Source organism: Xiphophorus maculatus, chromosome 1 (assembly GCF_002775205.1).
Source record: "Xiphophorus maculatus strain JP 163 A chromosome 1, X_maculatus-5.0-male, whole genome shotgun sequence".
Classification (NCBI taxonomy): Eukaryota; Metazoa; Chordata; class Actinopteri; order Cyprinodontiformes; family Poeciliidae; genus Xiphophorus; species Xiphophorus maculatus.
In genome coordinates, this window is record NC_036443.1 from 1,477,928 (window position 1) to 1,495,319 (window position 17,392).

The 17,392-nt window shown below is 37.7% G+C and overlaps 1 protein-coding gene across 6 annotated transcripts in view; it reads left to right on the forward strand.

Moving 5' to 3' along the window:
* Positions 1-17,392, forward strand: part of LOC102219691 (potassium voltage-gated channel subfamily KQT member 2-like) — a 46,353-nt gene that overhangs the window by 11,635 nt on the left and 17,326 nt on the right. For all 6 annotated transcript variants that reach the window (XR_002752931.1, XM_023335894.1, XM_023335899.1 and 3 more), the window contains exons 2-4: positions 13,595-13,685; positions 14,703-14,829; positions 15,007-15,182. Coding sequence is in view for 5 of the 6 variants with exons in the window: in XM_023335894.1 (XP_023191662.1) it covers positions 13,595-13,685; positions 14,703-14,829; positions 15,007-15,182 (394 nt within the window). In the remaining variant the exon portion in view is untranslated. The remainder of the gene's footprint in view (positions 1-13,594; positions 13,686-14,702; positions 14,830-15,006; positions 15,183-17,392) is intronic.

Sequence of the window (17,392 nt, forward strand, 5' to 3'; positions counted from 1 at the left end):
ACAGGATAAAACCTAAAATCTCCAGAATGTTCTAAAAACTGTTGGAAAAATCTATAAATCTGGGTCTGGGAAAAAAAACATTTTAAAACCTAACTGCTTCAAGAGTTATGGATAAGTTAGTGTGTTTGTGTTTTTTGGTTATGTGGGAACCATTTTGGTGGATATTTCTCATTCCTCAGTCAAGCCTCATCTCCTGCTGGTGATGATGTGTATTACACAGAGGTGTCCTCTATGTCAGAATCAGAATCAGGTTTTATTGTCATCATACAGAAGCTCAATGAAGTTTGTTTCAGTAGCCCAACCAAAGACAAGACAAATAAACACTATACCTAATGGGTAGACGTGTTTCCCTTTAAACTTTGATTGTCAGATTATTGGTCCAGTACTTAACTCTTTTTTTTGTACATTTCTGTGCAAAAAACTAAATTTGATCAACTAATTAGAAATTTGGTTGTATAAAACGTGTTTGCACACTGGAGTAGAGAATCCATTAAATCTTTGGTGTTGTTGTTGATTCCAAAGATGTGGGTCTGGATCCCTCTCAGAGCTGTCAGACACCACATGGAGGGTTATGAGATCATCTGTGTTGCTTTGTGTGTGTGTGTGTGTGGGGGGGGGGGGGTCGTTTGCGTGTCTATGTGTAAATAAATCTGTTGTTGTGCGTTTATACATTTTCAGCCATCTCTGATTCTGTCTTGGCCTGTTTGTTTTGAACTCCATGACTGTTCGCTCTGTTAAGGTTCATTTACTGAAACTGTCTGAATTTATTTGTAAAGAAAGCTATGGGTTGTGTTAGAGTTTAGAGGTCATGGCTGTTAACGCTGATGCATTAACGTTCATAAAGTTATAGTTTAGTAGAATCTGGATTCTAATTCTCCTCAGATTCTCCTCTGGAAATGTCTTTTTATGCATATTTTCCCTTCATTAGAACCTATGTAAGAGAAAACAAACTGATCCACCGTCAGAAAGTTTAATCTGAATCTAAATCTTGTCCTTAATATTTTCTTTTTTTACTGAAAAAAATTCCATTCATAAAAATCTGAAGACTATATTTGCATCTGAAATCTCTCCAGTTCAGTTTCCTGCTCTGATATCCTTCCTGATTGCTGAGTGGGAGAGAAACTTCAGCAAAACCAAATTATCTCAGGTCTTCATCAGAGCTCAGCGGAAGAACATTATGGAAACAGACAGTAAGGAGGAGGCGAACTCAGACTGCAGTTTGTGATTAATCAGTGGCAGCAGAGTCACGTTGTGTTTAATGAATCTGAGAGGCAGATTGAGGACGTGATCCAGTTCTGCGTTTTGCTGAGCTTGCGATCTGAAGAAGAACTGAGGAAAGAAATAAAGGCGAGGGCAAACATGAGACAGGTGTTGGCTGCCAAAGGCCGAGGATTTGACTTAGTGTATGTTTCACAGGACAGAGGTCGGCTGTGAGGAGCTCTAGCCCTGACTGGGATGAAGTCCTGCTGCTCTGCTGGTCCTAATAAAATAATGATTATTATATTATCTAGTCATTTTATTTTTAAAAATTCCACAAAATTAGCATTTTCTCAATGCAAAAGTTGAGGATTAAAACTGATATATCCTTATGTATTTGATATTTTTTTTGGGGGGGGGCAATTCTATTCTAAGATTGGGGGGGGGGGGTACAAACCCTCCTGACCCTCATGGGATTTCCACCCATACTTTAAAAGGAATTCATTTTCCTTTAACAGATAAAACCAGTCAGTCGCTGGTTTTATTAAATCATTTCTGTGTTATCACTGCTGTGTCATTTATGCAGAAATAATCCCTGAGAGAGTCATGAGTTGACCACACGCTGCTGTTGTACGTTTCCATGGTCAGTGGAAACCTTCTCCATGTAGTCCTGCTGGGTTTGTTGCAGTCTAAATGTAGTGATAAGGCTGTTTGGCATCATTGTGCTGAGCGCCACAGATCAATGTTTCTCCATGTGCTGCCCAGAAGGAAAAGCAAACTGTTCAGCAACAACAGCAACCCTTCATCCTAACCGGTCTGCCATCACATTCCTGAGGTCCGAACAACAAGTGGACATTCATATTTGTTGCAGCATTTTTTAGCTGGATGGAGGAATGAGGTGTTTTTTGTTTAAGTTCATTTTTGTTTGAAACATGATGTGAAATGTTGGCTTAGGAGTCTTGGGTCTAAATGGCCGTTTTGGTCTAATTTTGAATTTACCCTTATATTTTCACCATAAAAACTATTTACCTTACCTTGTTTGGTATCATTATTTTTAGAACATCCTAAACTTTGTGATTTTACAGTGTTTGTTTCATTTTGACAAAATTTATTATCACATTGGAGCAAAAAACACACACAGAAACAAAATCCGAGTAGAAAAAATATTGATATTTTTACTATAATATTCACAAAAATGTTGAACAAACCATTTTTACAGCCTAACATGAAAAGTTTTTGGGTAAATTTTAAGAACTTTTGTACAAACTTAGTAAAAAACAAATTACTAGTCATATTTTCACCATATTGTGGGTAATTTCCCAGACGTTTTTTTTTTACAACTATTTACAAAATATGTCAATATCTCCATCACAAATTTTCTCCAACATCACAATGTCTTCCCCCCCCCCCCCCCCCCCCCCCCCCCCCCACTTTCAACTATTTACAATATTTGCAAAATGGGTGCCACAAGACAAAACAAATTACTTGTGCCACTGTGCAAAGCAGTTTCTGTCAATCAGAAGGCACAATGGCACATCATCCTCCTCCCTGAATAGAATGGAGGTGGAAGCTGGAGATGGAAATTAGCATATAATGTGTTTCAGTGTGCATCTACTCCGATTATAATAATTTACTGTACATATCCCATGCCAAACAAAGAAATAAAACAAGAAAAAAAAAAAAAAAACTCATCGTCAAGCTCAAACTCCGAGTCCGAACCTTCTGGCAGCGCGCCTTCGTCCTCTTCACATTCGTACACGTACTTCAGGGCTTGCTGCGCAGTCATGTAGCGACTCATTTTGACACACACTAAACACTAAAAACCGTCTACAAACACTACACACAAACACTAATGCACACTAACTAACACACGTATGATCTAAAAATCTAATACAAAACACTTCTTCCAAAAAATCTAATACAAAACACTACTAGTAAAATCCGAAATCTCAACAGCGCACCGTTCTCTTCCGCCACAAAACTCTCTCCCCGCGCTGCTGTTCCGATCTAAAGTCAAAATGCCCGAAAATGCTTTCTGATTGGTTGCTTCGGAAATGTGGTGCACTTGGAGGAACTCGGAAAAATGGCTTTCAGTTGCATTCGTTCACTTTTTGGTCATAAAACAACTACTGATTGCACTCAACATGCGTAAAATGCGCACTACGCTATGGCTAAAATGATCGATCATATTCCTGGTTTTATTTGGAAATAAATATAAAACAAAATCAATATAAAAACACTACTTTTACAAAGTTCGAAGTCTCTACTGTCCAACAGAAATGAAATGCACACTTCTCATGGCGTCTTTTTTTTATACAGAAGTCTTTTAAATGCATGACGTCATGCCCGCCACAGGGCGGGTGTCGACCTAACTTGTAATGGAGTGGAAACAAGAACGACTGTGGCGGCACCGGGGGAGAAAAAGATGGCGGCAGCGTAAGTCACTCTGTGCCGTGCTCTCAGTGCTAGCACTCTTATTCTGCAATTTTCCTGAGTGTACAAGCGCTCAGTCGAGTACTTTTCTACTTTGTAAGTTTACTTTACTCTCGGGAAGATGCCTAAAACAGCCCAAAAAAGAACTAGTGACCACAGCAAGTTGGAAAAAACCTGCACTGGTATTGATGAGAAAGACCACGACTATGTCGGTCCGGCTCTCCAACCGGAGATTGGTGAAGAGGATTGCCCGCCGCTCCCGGTAACTCCAAGTAAGCCTCCTGTTGCCAAGAAGCCTTTTCCAAATATGTTACGAACAAATAGCAACTCAAATCCTGATGATGCTATTGCTATGCTTGCTATCCTGATCAACACGAGAAGTGATGCTTTAGAAACAAAGCTGGGAAGTATGCTAGAAGAAATCAAAGATATTAAAATGAAAATTAACTCAGTGGAAAAACGAGTGGAGCGCAATGAAAAAGATACAACGTCCTGCTTAATCCGTGTTACTGAGATGGAGCGCTATGGTCGTCGTTGGAACCTCAGACCTCATCGTCGCTGAGACCGAGAAGGAGGATGTTCGGGAGGAGGTGTTGCGGGTGTGCCAGGAGATTCTTTCGAAGGATAAAGAAAGGCTTCAGATCTTCATTGATGTCGCTCATCGAGTTGGTAGAAAGGTCGCTGCCAACTCCCGCCCTCGTTCTATCAACCTGAGTGAAGTTGGCCCCCCCACCTTCTTCAAATTAGACAAAATTGGTGTCAATCAACTCGGCTACGTTTGTGCTGGTTTGTGCAGCAAAAATTTTCGTTTGTGCCGCTATCATTTTAAAGATATAAAGAAATGTTTTTAGAGGTCATCAAAGGTCAACCAGCCCTCTTAATATCTTTAAAATGATAGCTGCACAAATGAAAATCTTTGCTGCACAAACCAGCACAAACGTAGCCGAGTTGATCGACACCCATTTCGTCTGATTTGAAGAAGGTGTGGGGGCTGGTTGACCTTTTGACCTTTACCCTTTCCTTAATATCTTCAAAACCGAAGCAGCACAAACAAAAATCTTTGCTGCACAAACCAGCACAAACGTAGCCGAGTTGATTGACACCCATTTCGTCTGATTTGAAGAAGGTGGGGGGCTGGTTGACCTTTGATGACCTCTAAAAACATTTCTTTATATCTTTAAAATGATAACGGCACAAACGAAAATTTTTGCTGCACAAACCAGCACAAACGTAGCTGAGTTGATTGACACCAATTTTGTCTAATTTGAAGAAGGTAGGGGGGCCAACTTCACTCAGGTGTTCTACCATCATTCGCTTCATTGCGAGGAGATATCGTGATTCCATATGGAAAGCGGCTAAGGGAAATGACTTCCTGAAGAGGGAAGTCAAACCTAAATCAGGGTTTTCCCCGACTGGGAGTCTCCGTTTTACCGAAGACCTTTGTAAAGAAGACCGTGAATCCCGCCAGAAGCTTTGGCCATGTATCCAGAAGGCTCGTGAAGAGGGAAAATCTGCCTACTTCGTAGGAGGTCGTGGTTTTATCAACGGGGTGGAGATACCCGCAGTGTTTACTCCAATGCTAGAATAATTGCAAGTCTATTCTCATTGATGGGTCCACTATTTTGGAACTTTACCCTAGGTTGCAAACTGAGATCTGGAACTTTAATAAGGTACTGACTCACGGTGTTCATGTCGTCTATAAATACCTTCATTCATTAAGTTACTTTTTCTGCTGTTTATATGTAGGCCTGTCACGATAGCAAATTTTGCTGAGCGATTAATTGCCTCAAAAAATTATTGCGATAAACGATAATATTGTCTGAAGACCTTTTTACACTGATTTAATGGAAATGACGTAATAATGCATGTGATTTCCTGCCAAAGATAGATACACTTTATTTTCAAAAGAACATTAAACACTGGAACTGATAAACTTTTCCCCTTACAACAATCTTAGATTGTTGGTCTTTCTAAGATTGTGTGGTGTGTTACGGTAGATCCTCGTTGCCGCTCCGATCCAAATCAGGGGTTTTCCCTGACTGGGAGCTTAACGCAGCCTGTTGAATGTGACAGGTAGCCAATCAGAAATCTAGGATTCTCCTCCGTGTTTTCTGAGGGGAAATTACGGAGGGGAATCCCAAACAGCTGACACAGCGCAACCCGAAGTCCAGCGGACATCGGAGATGATATGTGGAAACAACATTAATGTTTATTCAACATGCAAAGAATATAGAAATGACAAGAGGAGGAGTTGGAGCGAAATTGCTACCGCAGTTGATAAACCCGGTAACTTTTCAGCTGTTCTTCGTTAACGTGACGTAAATAGGTTATAATGATTTTCATTCAGTCAGGACTGACACTAGCCACATGCATTGCAGGTAGATTGTAGTAAAGCATTGATTAATGTCTGGTTTTAAAATTAGTTCACTGGACTTGTAGCCATTATTTTGTGCCCATTGTTGGACGCCACACGGCAGGAACGAACCCGATTGAACCGTTATATCTAGGATTTCTGTCGGCTAATGTGTGGTCTGTCAAGTTTTAAAAATGGGCCGACAATTGGCCGACAGCTCTAAGATCGTGTCGTGCGCGCTGGGCTTTACACTAAGGAAATGAGGAAGGGAGGGTCAGTGGAGAGCACCAGAGTTGAGCCTTTTTTCATTCAGTCTCATTAGCTGAAAGAGAAAAAGGCCGGAAGAGACGATAATGCCGATAATTGAAATGACGTAGATAGTTTTAATTTATCGTATGATTAATCGATTTATCGTTTATCGCGACAGGCCTATTTATATGTTATCTCTTTCGCTTATTTCTCTTAATGCCAGGGGGTTGCGCAATATGTTAAAAAGAAAAGCATTATTCTTGTTTGCCAAAAATTTTAAATCTGATTTCTGTTTTTTTCAGGAATGTCACTCTACAGTTGATTATGTTACTTTTTGGAAATCCCAGTGGGGTAATTCTGTTTGGCTTTCTCATGGGTCTGAGCGCTCTGCAGGAGTTATGACTTTAAAACATAGATTTAATGGGAATATTATTTCTACTGAATGTGATTCGCTGGGTCACTTTATTCTTCAACTCTTTTTCTATGAAAATCGTCATTTCATTTGTGCCAATATTTATGGTTACAATAATAAAAGAGATAACGATAAGCTGTTTATCACAGCTGAAAAGATCCTTATAGAATGGTTAAAAAAATGGCCAAATGCTATAATTCTTATGGGAGGTGATTTCAACACTGTCCTGGATGGTAACCTTGATAAATGGCCTCCTGGTCGACCAAATGCCTCAAGCCCGACTATTAAAGATTTTATGGAAAAATTTAATCTAATTGACATTTGGAGAACTGAACATCCACATGACTATTTATTTACCTGGAGTAATAAGTCATTATCTCAACAATCTAGGATAGATTTCTGGCTGATCTCAGATTCAATAAAGAAAGAATCTGTGACTGTTAATACTTTACCTACTCCCCTTACGGACCATAAAGTTGTTGAAATAATTATAACACTCTCAGATGGTAAATATTCTAGTTATTCTCCTTCATACTGGAAATTGAATAATTCTTTATTAAACTATAAAGAGGTCACTATAAAGATAAACAAATTATTGAAATTCTTCTGGCATAAAGCTCAAGCAGATGATCTTTATGGTATTAATTGGGAACTTTTTAAATTTGAATCTGGAAAATTTCTAAGAAAATTTGGTAGTAACAAGGCTAAGACAAATAGAAATGAAGAAACCAAAATTGTAACGAGAATATTTGAACTCACTCAGTCGAATCCTTCTAATTTAAATGACTTCGAACTACAAGAGTTAACTGAATTACAACTTAAATTGGATCATTTTTACATTAATAAGAGTAAAGGTGCGTTTATTAGATCAAGGAGAAAATGGTTAGAAGAGGGAGAACTAGGCCTGTCGCGATAAACGATAAATCGATTAATCGTACGATAAATTAAAACTATCGACGTCATTTCAATTATCGGCACTATCGTCTCTTCCGCCCTTTTTCTCTTTCTGTTGATGACACCGAATGAAAAAAGGCTCAACTCCGGTGCTCTCCACTGACCCTCCCTTCCTCATTTACTTAGTGTAAAGTCCAGCACACACTACACGATCTTAGAGCTGTCAGCCGATTGTCGGCCCATTTTCAAAACCTGACAGATCACACATTAGCCGACAGAAATCCTTGGTATAACAGTTCGATCGGGTTCGTTCCTGCCGTGTGGTGTCCAACAATGGGCACAAAATAATGGCTACAAGTTCAGTGAACTAATTTTAAAACAAGGCATTAATCAATGCTTTACTACAATCTACCTGCAATGCATGTGGCTAGTGTCATTCCTGACTGAATGAAAATCATTATAACCTATTTACGTCACGTTAACGAAGAACAGCTGAAAAGTTACCGGGTTTATCAACTGCGGTAGCAATTTCGCTCCAACTCCTCCCCTTGTCATTTCTATATTCTTTGCATGTTGAATAAACATTAATGTTGTTTCCACATATCATCTCCAATGTTTGCTGGACTTCGGGTTGCGCTGTGTCAGCTGTTTGGGATTCCCCGACGTAATTTCCCCTCAGAAAACAGGGAGGAGAATCCGCCTTTCTGATTGGCTACCTGTCACATTCAACAGGCTGTGTTAAAGCTCCCAGTCAGGGAAAACCCCTGATTTGGATCGGAGCGGCAACGAGGATCTACCGTAACACACCACACAATCTTAGAAAGACCAACAATCTAAGATTGTTGTAAGGGGAAAAATAGGAGCAAAAAATCATGTAGTGTGAACTATTGCATCAGGTAGTCGATGTGCCCATCTTCTCTATTTAAATCTAATTATTACTGAAGGGCAACATAGTATACACACTTCATAATCTGCACTCTTTTGGTTGAATGCAGTATTTATTTACACTTTGGCTTTATGTTGTTTAGTTTTTATCAAGTACATTTTTTGTTAATGGAGACTGAGAATCCATTTTATTTTTGTTTTTGGTTGTTTTGTTTATTTTGTTTATCAGTTCCAGTGTTAAATGTTCTTTTGAAAATAAAGTGTATCTATCTTTGGCAGGAAATCACATGCATTATTACGTCATTTCCATTAAATCAGTGTAAAAAGGTCTTCAGACAATATTATCGTTTATCGCAATAGTTTTTTGAGACAATCGCTCAGCAAAATTTGCTATCGTGACAGGCCTAGGGAGAACAAAACACTCATTATTTTTTTAATCTAGAAAAACACAATTCAACCACTAATTCTATTACCAGTCTAAAGATTAACAATGTTGTTACAGATAACCTTGATGATATAGCTAGATATTGCAGTTCCTTTTATGAAACTCTTTATCTCTCCAACTTCTGTCAGGCCTCAGCTGATGCCCTGTTGACCAATTTATCAGTTAATCAAATTTCCAATAGTGAACGAGAATGCTGTGAAGAGTCAATCTCTTTACAAGAGATTGTGGACGCCATCTCACATCTCAAAATGAACAAATCCCCTGGAATTGATGGCCTGAGTGCTGAGTTTTACAAACACTTTTTTGTAAAACCCGTCTCCCCATATTTGTTCCTTTTAGTGGCTCAACTTCTGGCCGATCATATTAAAACTGGTCCTTTAAAAGGGTTCACTGTTGCTGATAGAGTGGTTACTTTAACACAACTGGCAGATGACACTACTTTATTTTTAAAAGACCAGAGCCAAATCTCTTTAGCTATTAAGGAGATTGGTACTTTCTCCAAAGCTTCAGGTCTTTCTCTTAACCTTAAAAAATGTGAGATAATGGCCATTAAGGACTGTTCTATAGCCTCAATTGAAGCTATACCAGTTAAGAATGAGGTTATTTATTTAGGTATAAACATCACGAAGGATCAAATAAAAAGAAGCTCCCTAAACTTCGACCTGCTAATTCAAAAGACTAAAAAAAGACTTAATCAATGGTTAGTTAGAGATCTTTCTTTGCGTGGCCGTATTCTGCTTACAAAGGCTGAAGGCCTCTCCAGACTAATTTATGCTGCACAGTCATTAGACATTGACAAGAAAAATGAGAAGGAAATTGACAAACTGCTATTCAACTTCATATGGAAAAATAAGACTCACTATATTAAAAAATCTACTCTAATGAATTCATATGAAAACGGAGGACTTAACTGCTTTTCTTTCTCTATCTTAAATAATAATTTTAAAATAAATTGGATCCGTAATTTTTTTAATTCTCCAGCGTCTTTCTGGAATACTATACCCTTTCATATTTTTTCCAAATTCGGTGGTCTAAAGTTCTTTCTAATTTGTAATTTTGATATAACCAAACTACCAATTAAACTCTCTAATTTTCATCGGCAGGCCTTTTTATCATGGTTACTCATCTACAAGCATAACTTCTCTCCTCACCGATACTTTATTTGGAATAATAAGGACATTCTATATAAGAGGAAAACTATATTTTTTGATTCTTGGTTTAATAATAGCATTGTTTTGGTTGACCAATTGTTCAACAGTGATGGTCTGTTGTTGACTTATGAAGAATTTCTCTGTAAGTTCAGTTTTCCTGTCTCTCCTGGAGAATATGCCAAAGTCTTTGGTGCCGTTTCTACAAAGATCTGTATGTTATTTCGGCAGAAGCCGAGAATCGTTTATCACTCTCCCATTTTATCTCCCATACATTCTCCTGTTGGCAAAATTTGTTTGAATCCTTTTCCTTGTAACAATAATAAGTCAATCAGATCCCTGTTTCTGAAGGACGTGACCTCTACTCCTGTGGTCGTTCATTATTGGAATCTCTTTCATATTACTGTGTCTTGGAAATTTATCTGGCTGCTCCCTAATCACTTTCTTCTCTCTAACAAGATAAAGGAAGTTTCTTTTAAACTCATTCACCGAATCTACCCCGTTAAAGTCTATTTAAAGAAATTCAATTCTAACATTGATGTGAACTGTTCCTTCTGTGTCGTTTGCCCAGAATCGGTCACTCATTTGTTCTGGTTGTGCCCTCATTCAAAAAAATTTTGGCAACATTTTTGTAACTTTGTTGATTCCAAAATTTCAGCAGGCTTTCACTTATATTGGGAAAATGTCTTATTTGGATTTCAACAAAATGGAGGAATGAATGTAAAGAGTCTCCTTATCAATTTACTAATTATTAAGGCTAAATTTCACCTACATAAATGCAAATTTTTGAAGAAAAAACCAAATTTTTTAGTTTTTTTGATCGAACTTAAACATTATTTATCAACAATTTATTCCTCCACTAATCAAAAAGCAGAATCAACAATACGGGCTTGTAATCAACTTGGAATTTTGGATTATCTTTTAAGTTAATGCACTGTGACATCTGGCACACATATCACAATTTGTGCTATTTCCTTTATACATATTTATATTTATTGTCGTTTTCTTATCTTCTTGCTTTATTTTATGCTCCCCCTGGTAAATTATTGTTATTATCTTCCTGAGATTTGCTCACAGTACATTTGTATTGTTGTTTATTACAATAAATAAAGTTTAAGAAAAAAAAAAGACCTAACTTGTAATGACATTAATGTTAATGAGATTTTTATTCATCAATCCGTTTTCAACACCAGCTCATCTCGCTTCACCCACATTGATAATTCAGAAACTTTAAAAATCCATAAAAAGTTGGAATTTTCTGTACTGATAAAAACCTTTCCTATATTATTCTTACTATACTGATGACACATTTCCAAAAACGTGTTCTTAAATAACATGTTTTGGAAACAAAATTGATTACTTAAGATACATTATTGTAATATGTTTTGGTCTTGCTTGCTCAAGTTACCATGGAGCTGAAATGCTAAATCCTCCAGCCTAGCTAGCATCCTGTGCTAATGCTAATACTCACATTTGAAGATGGTATGGAAGCCCGTTTCCGCCACTCTGTTAAAAAAAAAAAATTATCTCATAATAATGAGATAAATTATAAAATTATAATGAGATAAAAAATAAAATAAATGATCTCATTATTATGAGATAATTTTTTTTTTTTTTTTAACAGAGTGGCGGAAACAAGCTTCCATAAAGATGCAATCGAAGCTAAATAAATGAGTAACTTAAGTAACGGAAAAACATAAAGTGTATAATCTTTAACACATTAAAAGCTTTTAATGTGCTAAAAGCCAGGCTGTCTTTTTCCCTGTTCCTAGTGCTATGTGAAGCAGAGCTAGCTGTAGCTACAAACCCAACAGGATTTATCAAAGTGTATCTTTTTAGTTCACTTCAAATCATTTTTCAGGACTTTGATTTGACTCTGCTTTCCAGTTAATGATGACTCCAATCTTTTGGAGCTGTGCTCAGCTGACGGCAGCTTGATGGATAGTCGGGGTGTGTGGATTAGCTGGAGGCAGGTTCTGTCCCTCTCCGCTCTCCTCTTTAGCAGCTGCTGATTAACTTGGGAAAGTCGAGGTAGGAACGATTTTCATCCTGCAGCCAGCCGCGTCTTCTGCTGCATTTCATAATGCCTTACTTCCTGTGACCAGTTGCAATTTATGTGTTTCACGAACTGAATGTTGATTTTTCTGCTGACTTTGTGAAATGTCTGCCTGGTGACATCATAGATACTCTGATAATGAGTATCATATGTATTTACAGTATCACAAAGTGCAAGGCTGAGCAGTCTGAAGCAGTGATATCACTCTACAAAGCAGTGTTTGTGTTTAAGGAAGTCATAGTGACAAGTCTGAGTACTGGAAATGGAAGGCTGTGTTTCCAGACTGCAACACAAAAAGTCAGGACCAGCAGACAACTCAAGGGATTCAGAGAATACACAGCAGCAAATTCAGTCAATTTAACACCGCAAACCATGTTTCTTTCCAAGCTTACTGTGCCTATTTCTTTAGCTGAATTTATAAGAATACCTTGAATGACCCAGTTTGACAGACATACTATAGTAGTAGTATATTTCCTTATTTTATTATTATTATTTTAGCAAAAATAAGGAAATAAAAGCTTCATGTACAGTAGATAATCAGAAGATTTCACCTCACAGGTCCAGTCTTATATCTTAGCTGAAGCTTTCCACTGTTTCATATATTTCAGATTCTGTTCATCTAATGTAGATAAATGTTTATTTATTTTGTATTTTTTAAGCTCACCCTGGTTGATATGATGTCATGGAATGCACTGAAAAAATTGAGAAAACAGCTAAAGTTGAAAGAAAAGCTTAAAATAGACTGAATAAAGTTTGATAAATTAAATGTACCTTTATATTTTTGTATATTCTGCCTTTAATGTTACAGAAGATGCATGGTGCCTATTTTAACCTTAATGTTTTAATGAACTGTCATAACAACCTTTATTACCATCAAAAGCTTAGAGGTTTATTAACTCTTTACCTACAGACTAATAGTGACAGCATATCTAACTACATTGTTGCTATTAGAACTGTTCACATGAATATGATACCATCTCAAAAACTATCAGGCTATCAGGCAACATTTTAAGTTGATTTGATCAGTGGAGATATTTGCAGAGTCAGAGAACAAAGCTAAAGGTTTCATATCAGAAAGTGTAAGACAAAAATAAACTCTTCCACACTAATGGCACAACAATCCAGTCACAGGGCCTTATGAGGAAAACACTACTTTTGGAGCCATGCTAACTACATAACTCAAAAGCAGCAGTGGTGTCTCATTTCACACTAGTGACTTACTGGATTTTCAACAAACCTTTCAAACATGATCATCACATCCTCTCCTAGAGTTTAAGTTATAAAATAGAAACCATTCACTGAAAACAGTGAAGGTTTTGATGCTGGAATTTCTTCTAGAAATTTGTGTTGTATCTCTTGGTAGAAAGTTTTTTTAAAAAATTGCTAATATTTTCTTGTACATGCTAATTTGACGAGTTTCTGGTGAGGTTTTGTAGAAAATCCCTTTAGCCACCTTGTTGAAGCAAACTGTGCTTCGGTTTAACTAACTAATTAACAAAGTCCTCTCTGTCATCTTTTGCAGCTTCTTCTTGGTCTTCTCCTGCCTTATCCTGTCAGTGTTTGCCACCATCAGAGAATATAAAGACAACTCAGAAAACGCTTTGTACATCTTGGTATGTGCCGCTTTGTGTTTTGACCCTTAGCTACAGAAACTTTCAAAGTCTAATTGCTGTAAATACTGTAAAAAGCTGCTCCCTCCCTCACTTCTGAGTCTGTTCTCTATTATAGAATGAGAACTTATGTCATCTGATCTCATGGACACTCAGCAGGAAACCTAAATAAGAATAAGACCTTTATCATGGATGTAAAGTCTTACCATAAAAACTAGTTAAAGGTGACCTATTATGGTTCCATTGAACAGGTATGCATACTGTATATGTACATATCTATAAGTTATATAAAACATGTTCATTTCATTTTTTTTTTTACACAAAATCATTGTTAGATATGGAGATGTTACTCTGCTCAGTTCTGCCTATTTTGAGCTCAATTGTACATCTTTGAAAAACATAAGTGGAGCGTCCTGCACTAACCAACAAGAGCAGCAAGTGGTTTGTGAATGGTAAACCTACAACAGAACATTTGTCTTTTCCAGCAGCCATTGAACACAACAGTAAAACCAGCTGACCAAACGTGCTGAAGCTCAGCTTGGGTTGTTAGGTTACAGGCAGGGCTCGGCTGGGGTTGCTAGGTAACAGCACAGTGTGACTCAACAATTGGGAGATTTTTGAAATTGCTCATTTTCCAGATATTAAAAACATTAACTTATTGCTAAAAAAAAAAGACTTAATGTTTTTTTTTTAATGCTCTTGGTCTGTTTTTAGAAGCAGTTGAGACCAAAATTGAAATATAAAAACATGCAAAATGTGAATTTTGCTTAATAAATCCTCTATAAATCCCTTTTTAAATGAAACATTTCTGTATTTTATGAGCCTGGGAAACTGTCCTCCTTAACACTTTTTAAGAAATTGCAAATAAACTCAGACTGTTCCTAATCTTTTGATAATTACTTAATAACTGATTCAGCATTAAACTCTACAGCAGTGTGGTAGACAAGCTCATTTCTCTTGTCATCTTCATATTCACATTACAGACTTCCTGCTGTTCCCTGGTTTTCATTTGCTTTGCAGGAGATTGTGACCATTGTGGTTTTTGGAGTTGAGTACATTGTGCGGATATGGGCCGCTGGATGTTGCTGTCGCTACAGAGGATGGAGGGGGAGGTTAAAATTTGCCAGAAAGCCTTTCTGTGTCATAGGTGAGGAAACAAGTTTGTTTTGCCAATTATTTTACCCTGAACATAACTCAGACTTTTTGGTTTTTTATTTCAATGTTCCTCGCAATGAATCCTTGAAGAATGATCACAATAGACTTTTGTTTTATAGAAGAGGATTAATTATTATACACAGATATCATCTTGTGGTTGTCTCATCAGACATAATGGTGCTGATCGCCTCCGTGTCGGTCCTGGCAGCCGGATCTCAGGGGAATGTCTTTGCCACCTCGGCCATCAGGAGTTTGAGATTCCTGCAGATCCTGCGTATGCTTCGGATGGACCGCCGTGGAGGCACCTGGAAGCTCCTCGGATCTGTTGTTTATGCCCACAGTAAGGTGAGCTAGATGTTACAGCTGCAGTACGTACCTTTATAAAATGTTTTTTATGTATTTGTTAAAACTGTCACCATGTCCTGGCAGTTTGTTATGAGACAGGTAATCTGTGAAAACATCAATCTCCTCCACATCCTCCCTGAGCTGCTATTGCAATCTAAAGAAATGCACCAAAAACAACCAATCAGATCCAGGTGGAGGGTCTTAGCACTGTCAATCATGCTCATGCACTTGCTGCTCAATGTCCTAAAGTTGGAGAAACAACTCTTTATCCACTGTTATGACTGGCCATGCTAACTATCCTTAGCATTCACAACAGACTATGCTAGCTTCAGCTTAGCAGAGAGCAAGAGGCTAAGGGTGTCAGGATCTGTTCCTTATCTATGTTTATTTTGAGTTTCTGTGTCTCTGAGTCTCCGTGTTGCCCTGTCTCCCCTTGATTGTTCCCAGGTGTTTCTTGTCTCCTCGATTACCCTCTGTGTATTTAACCCCACCTGTGTTCTTTGGTCCTCGTCGTGTTTGTCCAGTACCGGTTGTCACTGTTTGTGAGCTTCTGCATCCGCTCCTTTGTGCTGTCTGGACTTTGTGTTTTGGATTCCCTGGATTATTGTTTCTTTATTAAATTCACCATCATTCATCCTACCTGGGTCTCAGCGTCTGCCTCCACCACAACTCCCGCAACTCATGACAAAGGGGAGGGGAGATGAGCAGCCACATGAGATTGCTATTAACAGTGCTAAGACCTGCCTCCTGGTTCTGATTGGTTGTATGATCAGTGAGCACTTTGAGAAGGCTGAGGAGCTTGATTTTATTTTATTCTTTTTTCTTTTTCTTACAGAGTAACAAACTGTCACGACATGGTGACAGTTTCAACAAATATGTAGAAAAAATGTTTTTTTTACAGATGTTACATACTGCAGCTGTAAGTGTAAGTGCCAGGGTTTGTTTTTATGTACTTTGTATTGAAGTCAAAAGAAGCTGAGCAAAGAATGTTCTTCAAATGTAGTTTTGGGTGTTTGAAGATAAGACGTCGTTTCTCCAGATACTCATCAACTTATTTATGTCATCATGTTGAGAAAAAATTTGTTAAATGAACACATTGTCTGGAAATAGTGGCTCAGGTAACTAGACCTTTGCTGGAGTCTGTTTCCTTTGAACCCTGTCGTATTGGGTTTTTTTCTGATTTTACAGTAATACTGATTTTATTTTCTCAACATAAAGAGGGCAACTGGTATTCAGAGGAGTTATGGACTAAACTAAACGTCTGTGAATAGCTAACCCATGATTACTTGAGATACCTTCAAAAAATACTTACAACTGTCTATTTTAATGGTTCAAACACCAAAATACCGTAACATACATTAGCGCTAGCACAGACGCTAATACCTGCTCCTTTTCTCCTCTCTTTGAGGTTCAGCCAATCAGTCTCCAATGAATAGATTGGCTGCTTGGTAAACACCAGCCAATAGCAGCACTGCACCAAGATATTTTAGTTTCCTAAACTGTATTTTCTTAAACATTACAAAAACAACTATGAATATGCAAGTTTGCTCCAAACAATTTGGAGTCACGTTTTACAGAAACTTGTTGGTGAATTCCCAAATACAGAACTGTGAAACAGTGGCGGCAGTCCACTATATTGGGATAACACCTTGTTTTACTGAGAATTATTGAAATATTTCATTAGGGAAATATTTTTGCTCACATTGTTTATCAGTTAAATTATCTCATCATTTTAAAACAGCAGATTTGGTTTTGTAGTGATGTTCTTTTAGTCTTTTTAAACACATAAGATGGAAATAAACATAATTTAATCAGCTTGTATTTGGGAAATAATAAATCCATCTGGTTTCCTGACTTCCAGCAAGAAAACGCTCAGCATTTACATCTGGTGAAGAAATCTGGAATTAAACTTACAATCTTTTTCTCTTGGTAACTGGAACTTCTTTTGAGTTTTTAACTTTTCTTGCTTTCTTACAGCAAAAAGCCGCTGCATTCATTTGTGTTCACTCTGACACACAAAGTTCTGCTGTGGAGAGGAAACGTAATTTATGTGCTTTCAAACCAGATGGTTGGCTTGCACTAACAGGCGCTGCTGCTGTTCCTACAGGAGGCGACAAGTTGAAGCAGGATGTGTGTAACCAAGGGAAATAAATACATTTATGAAACACCACTTAAGGCTTTGGGCTCACATCATTGTGTCCAATATTATT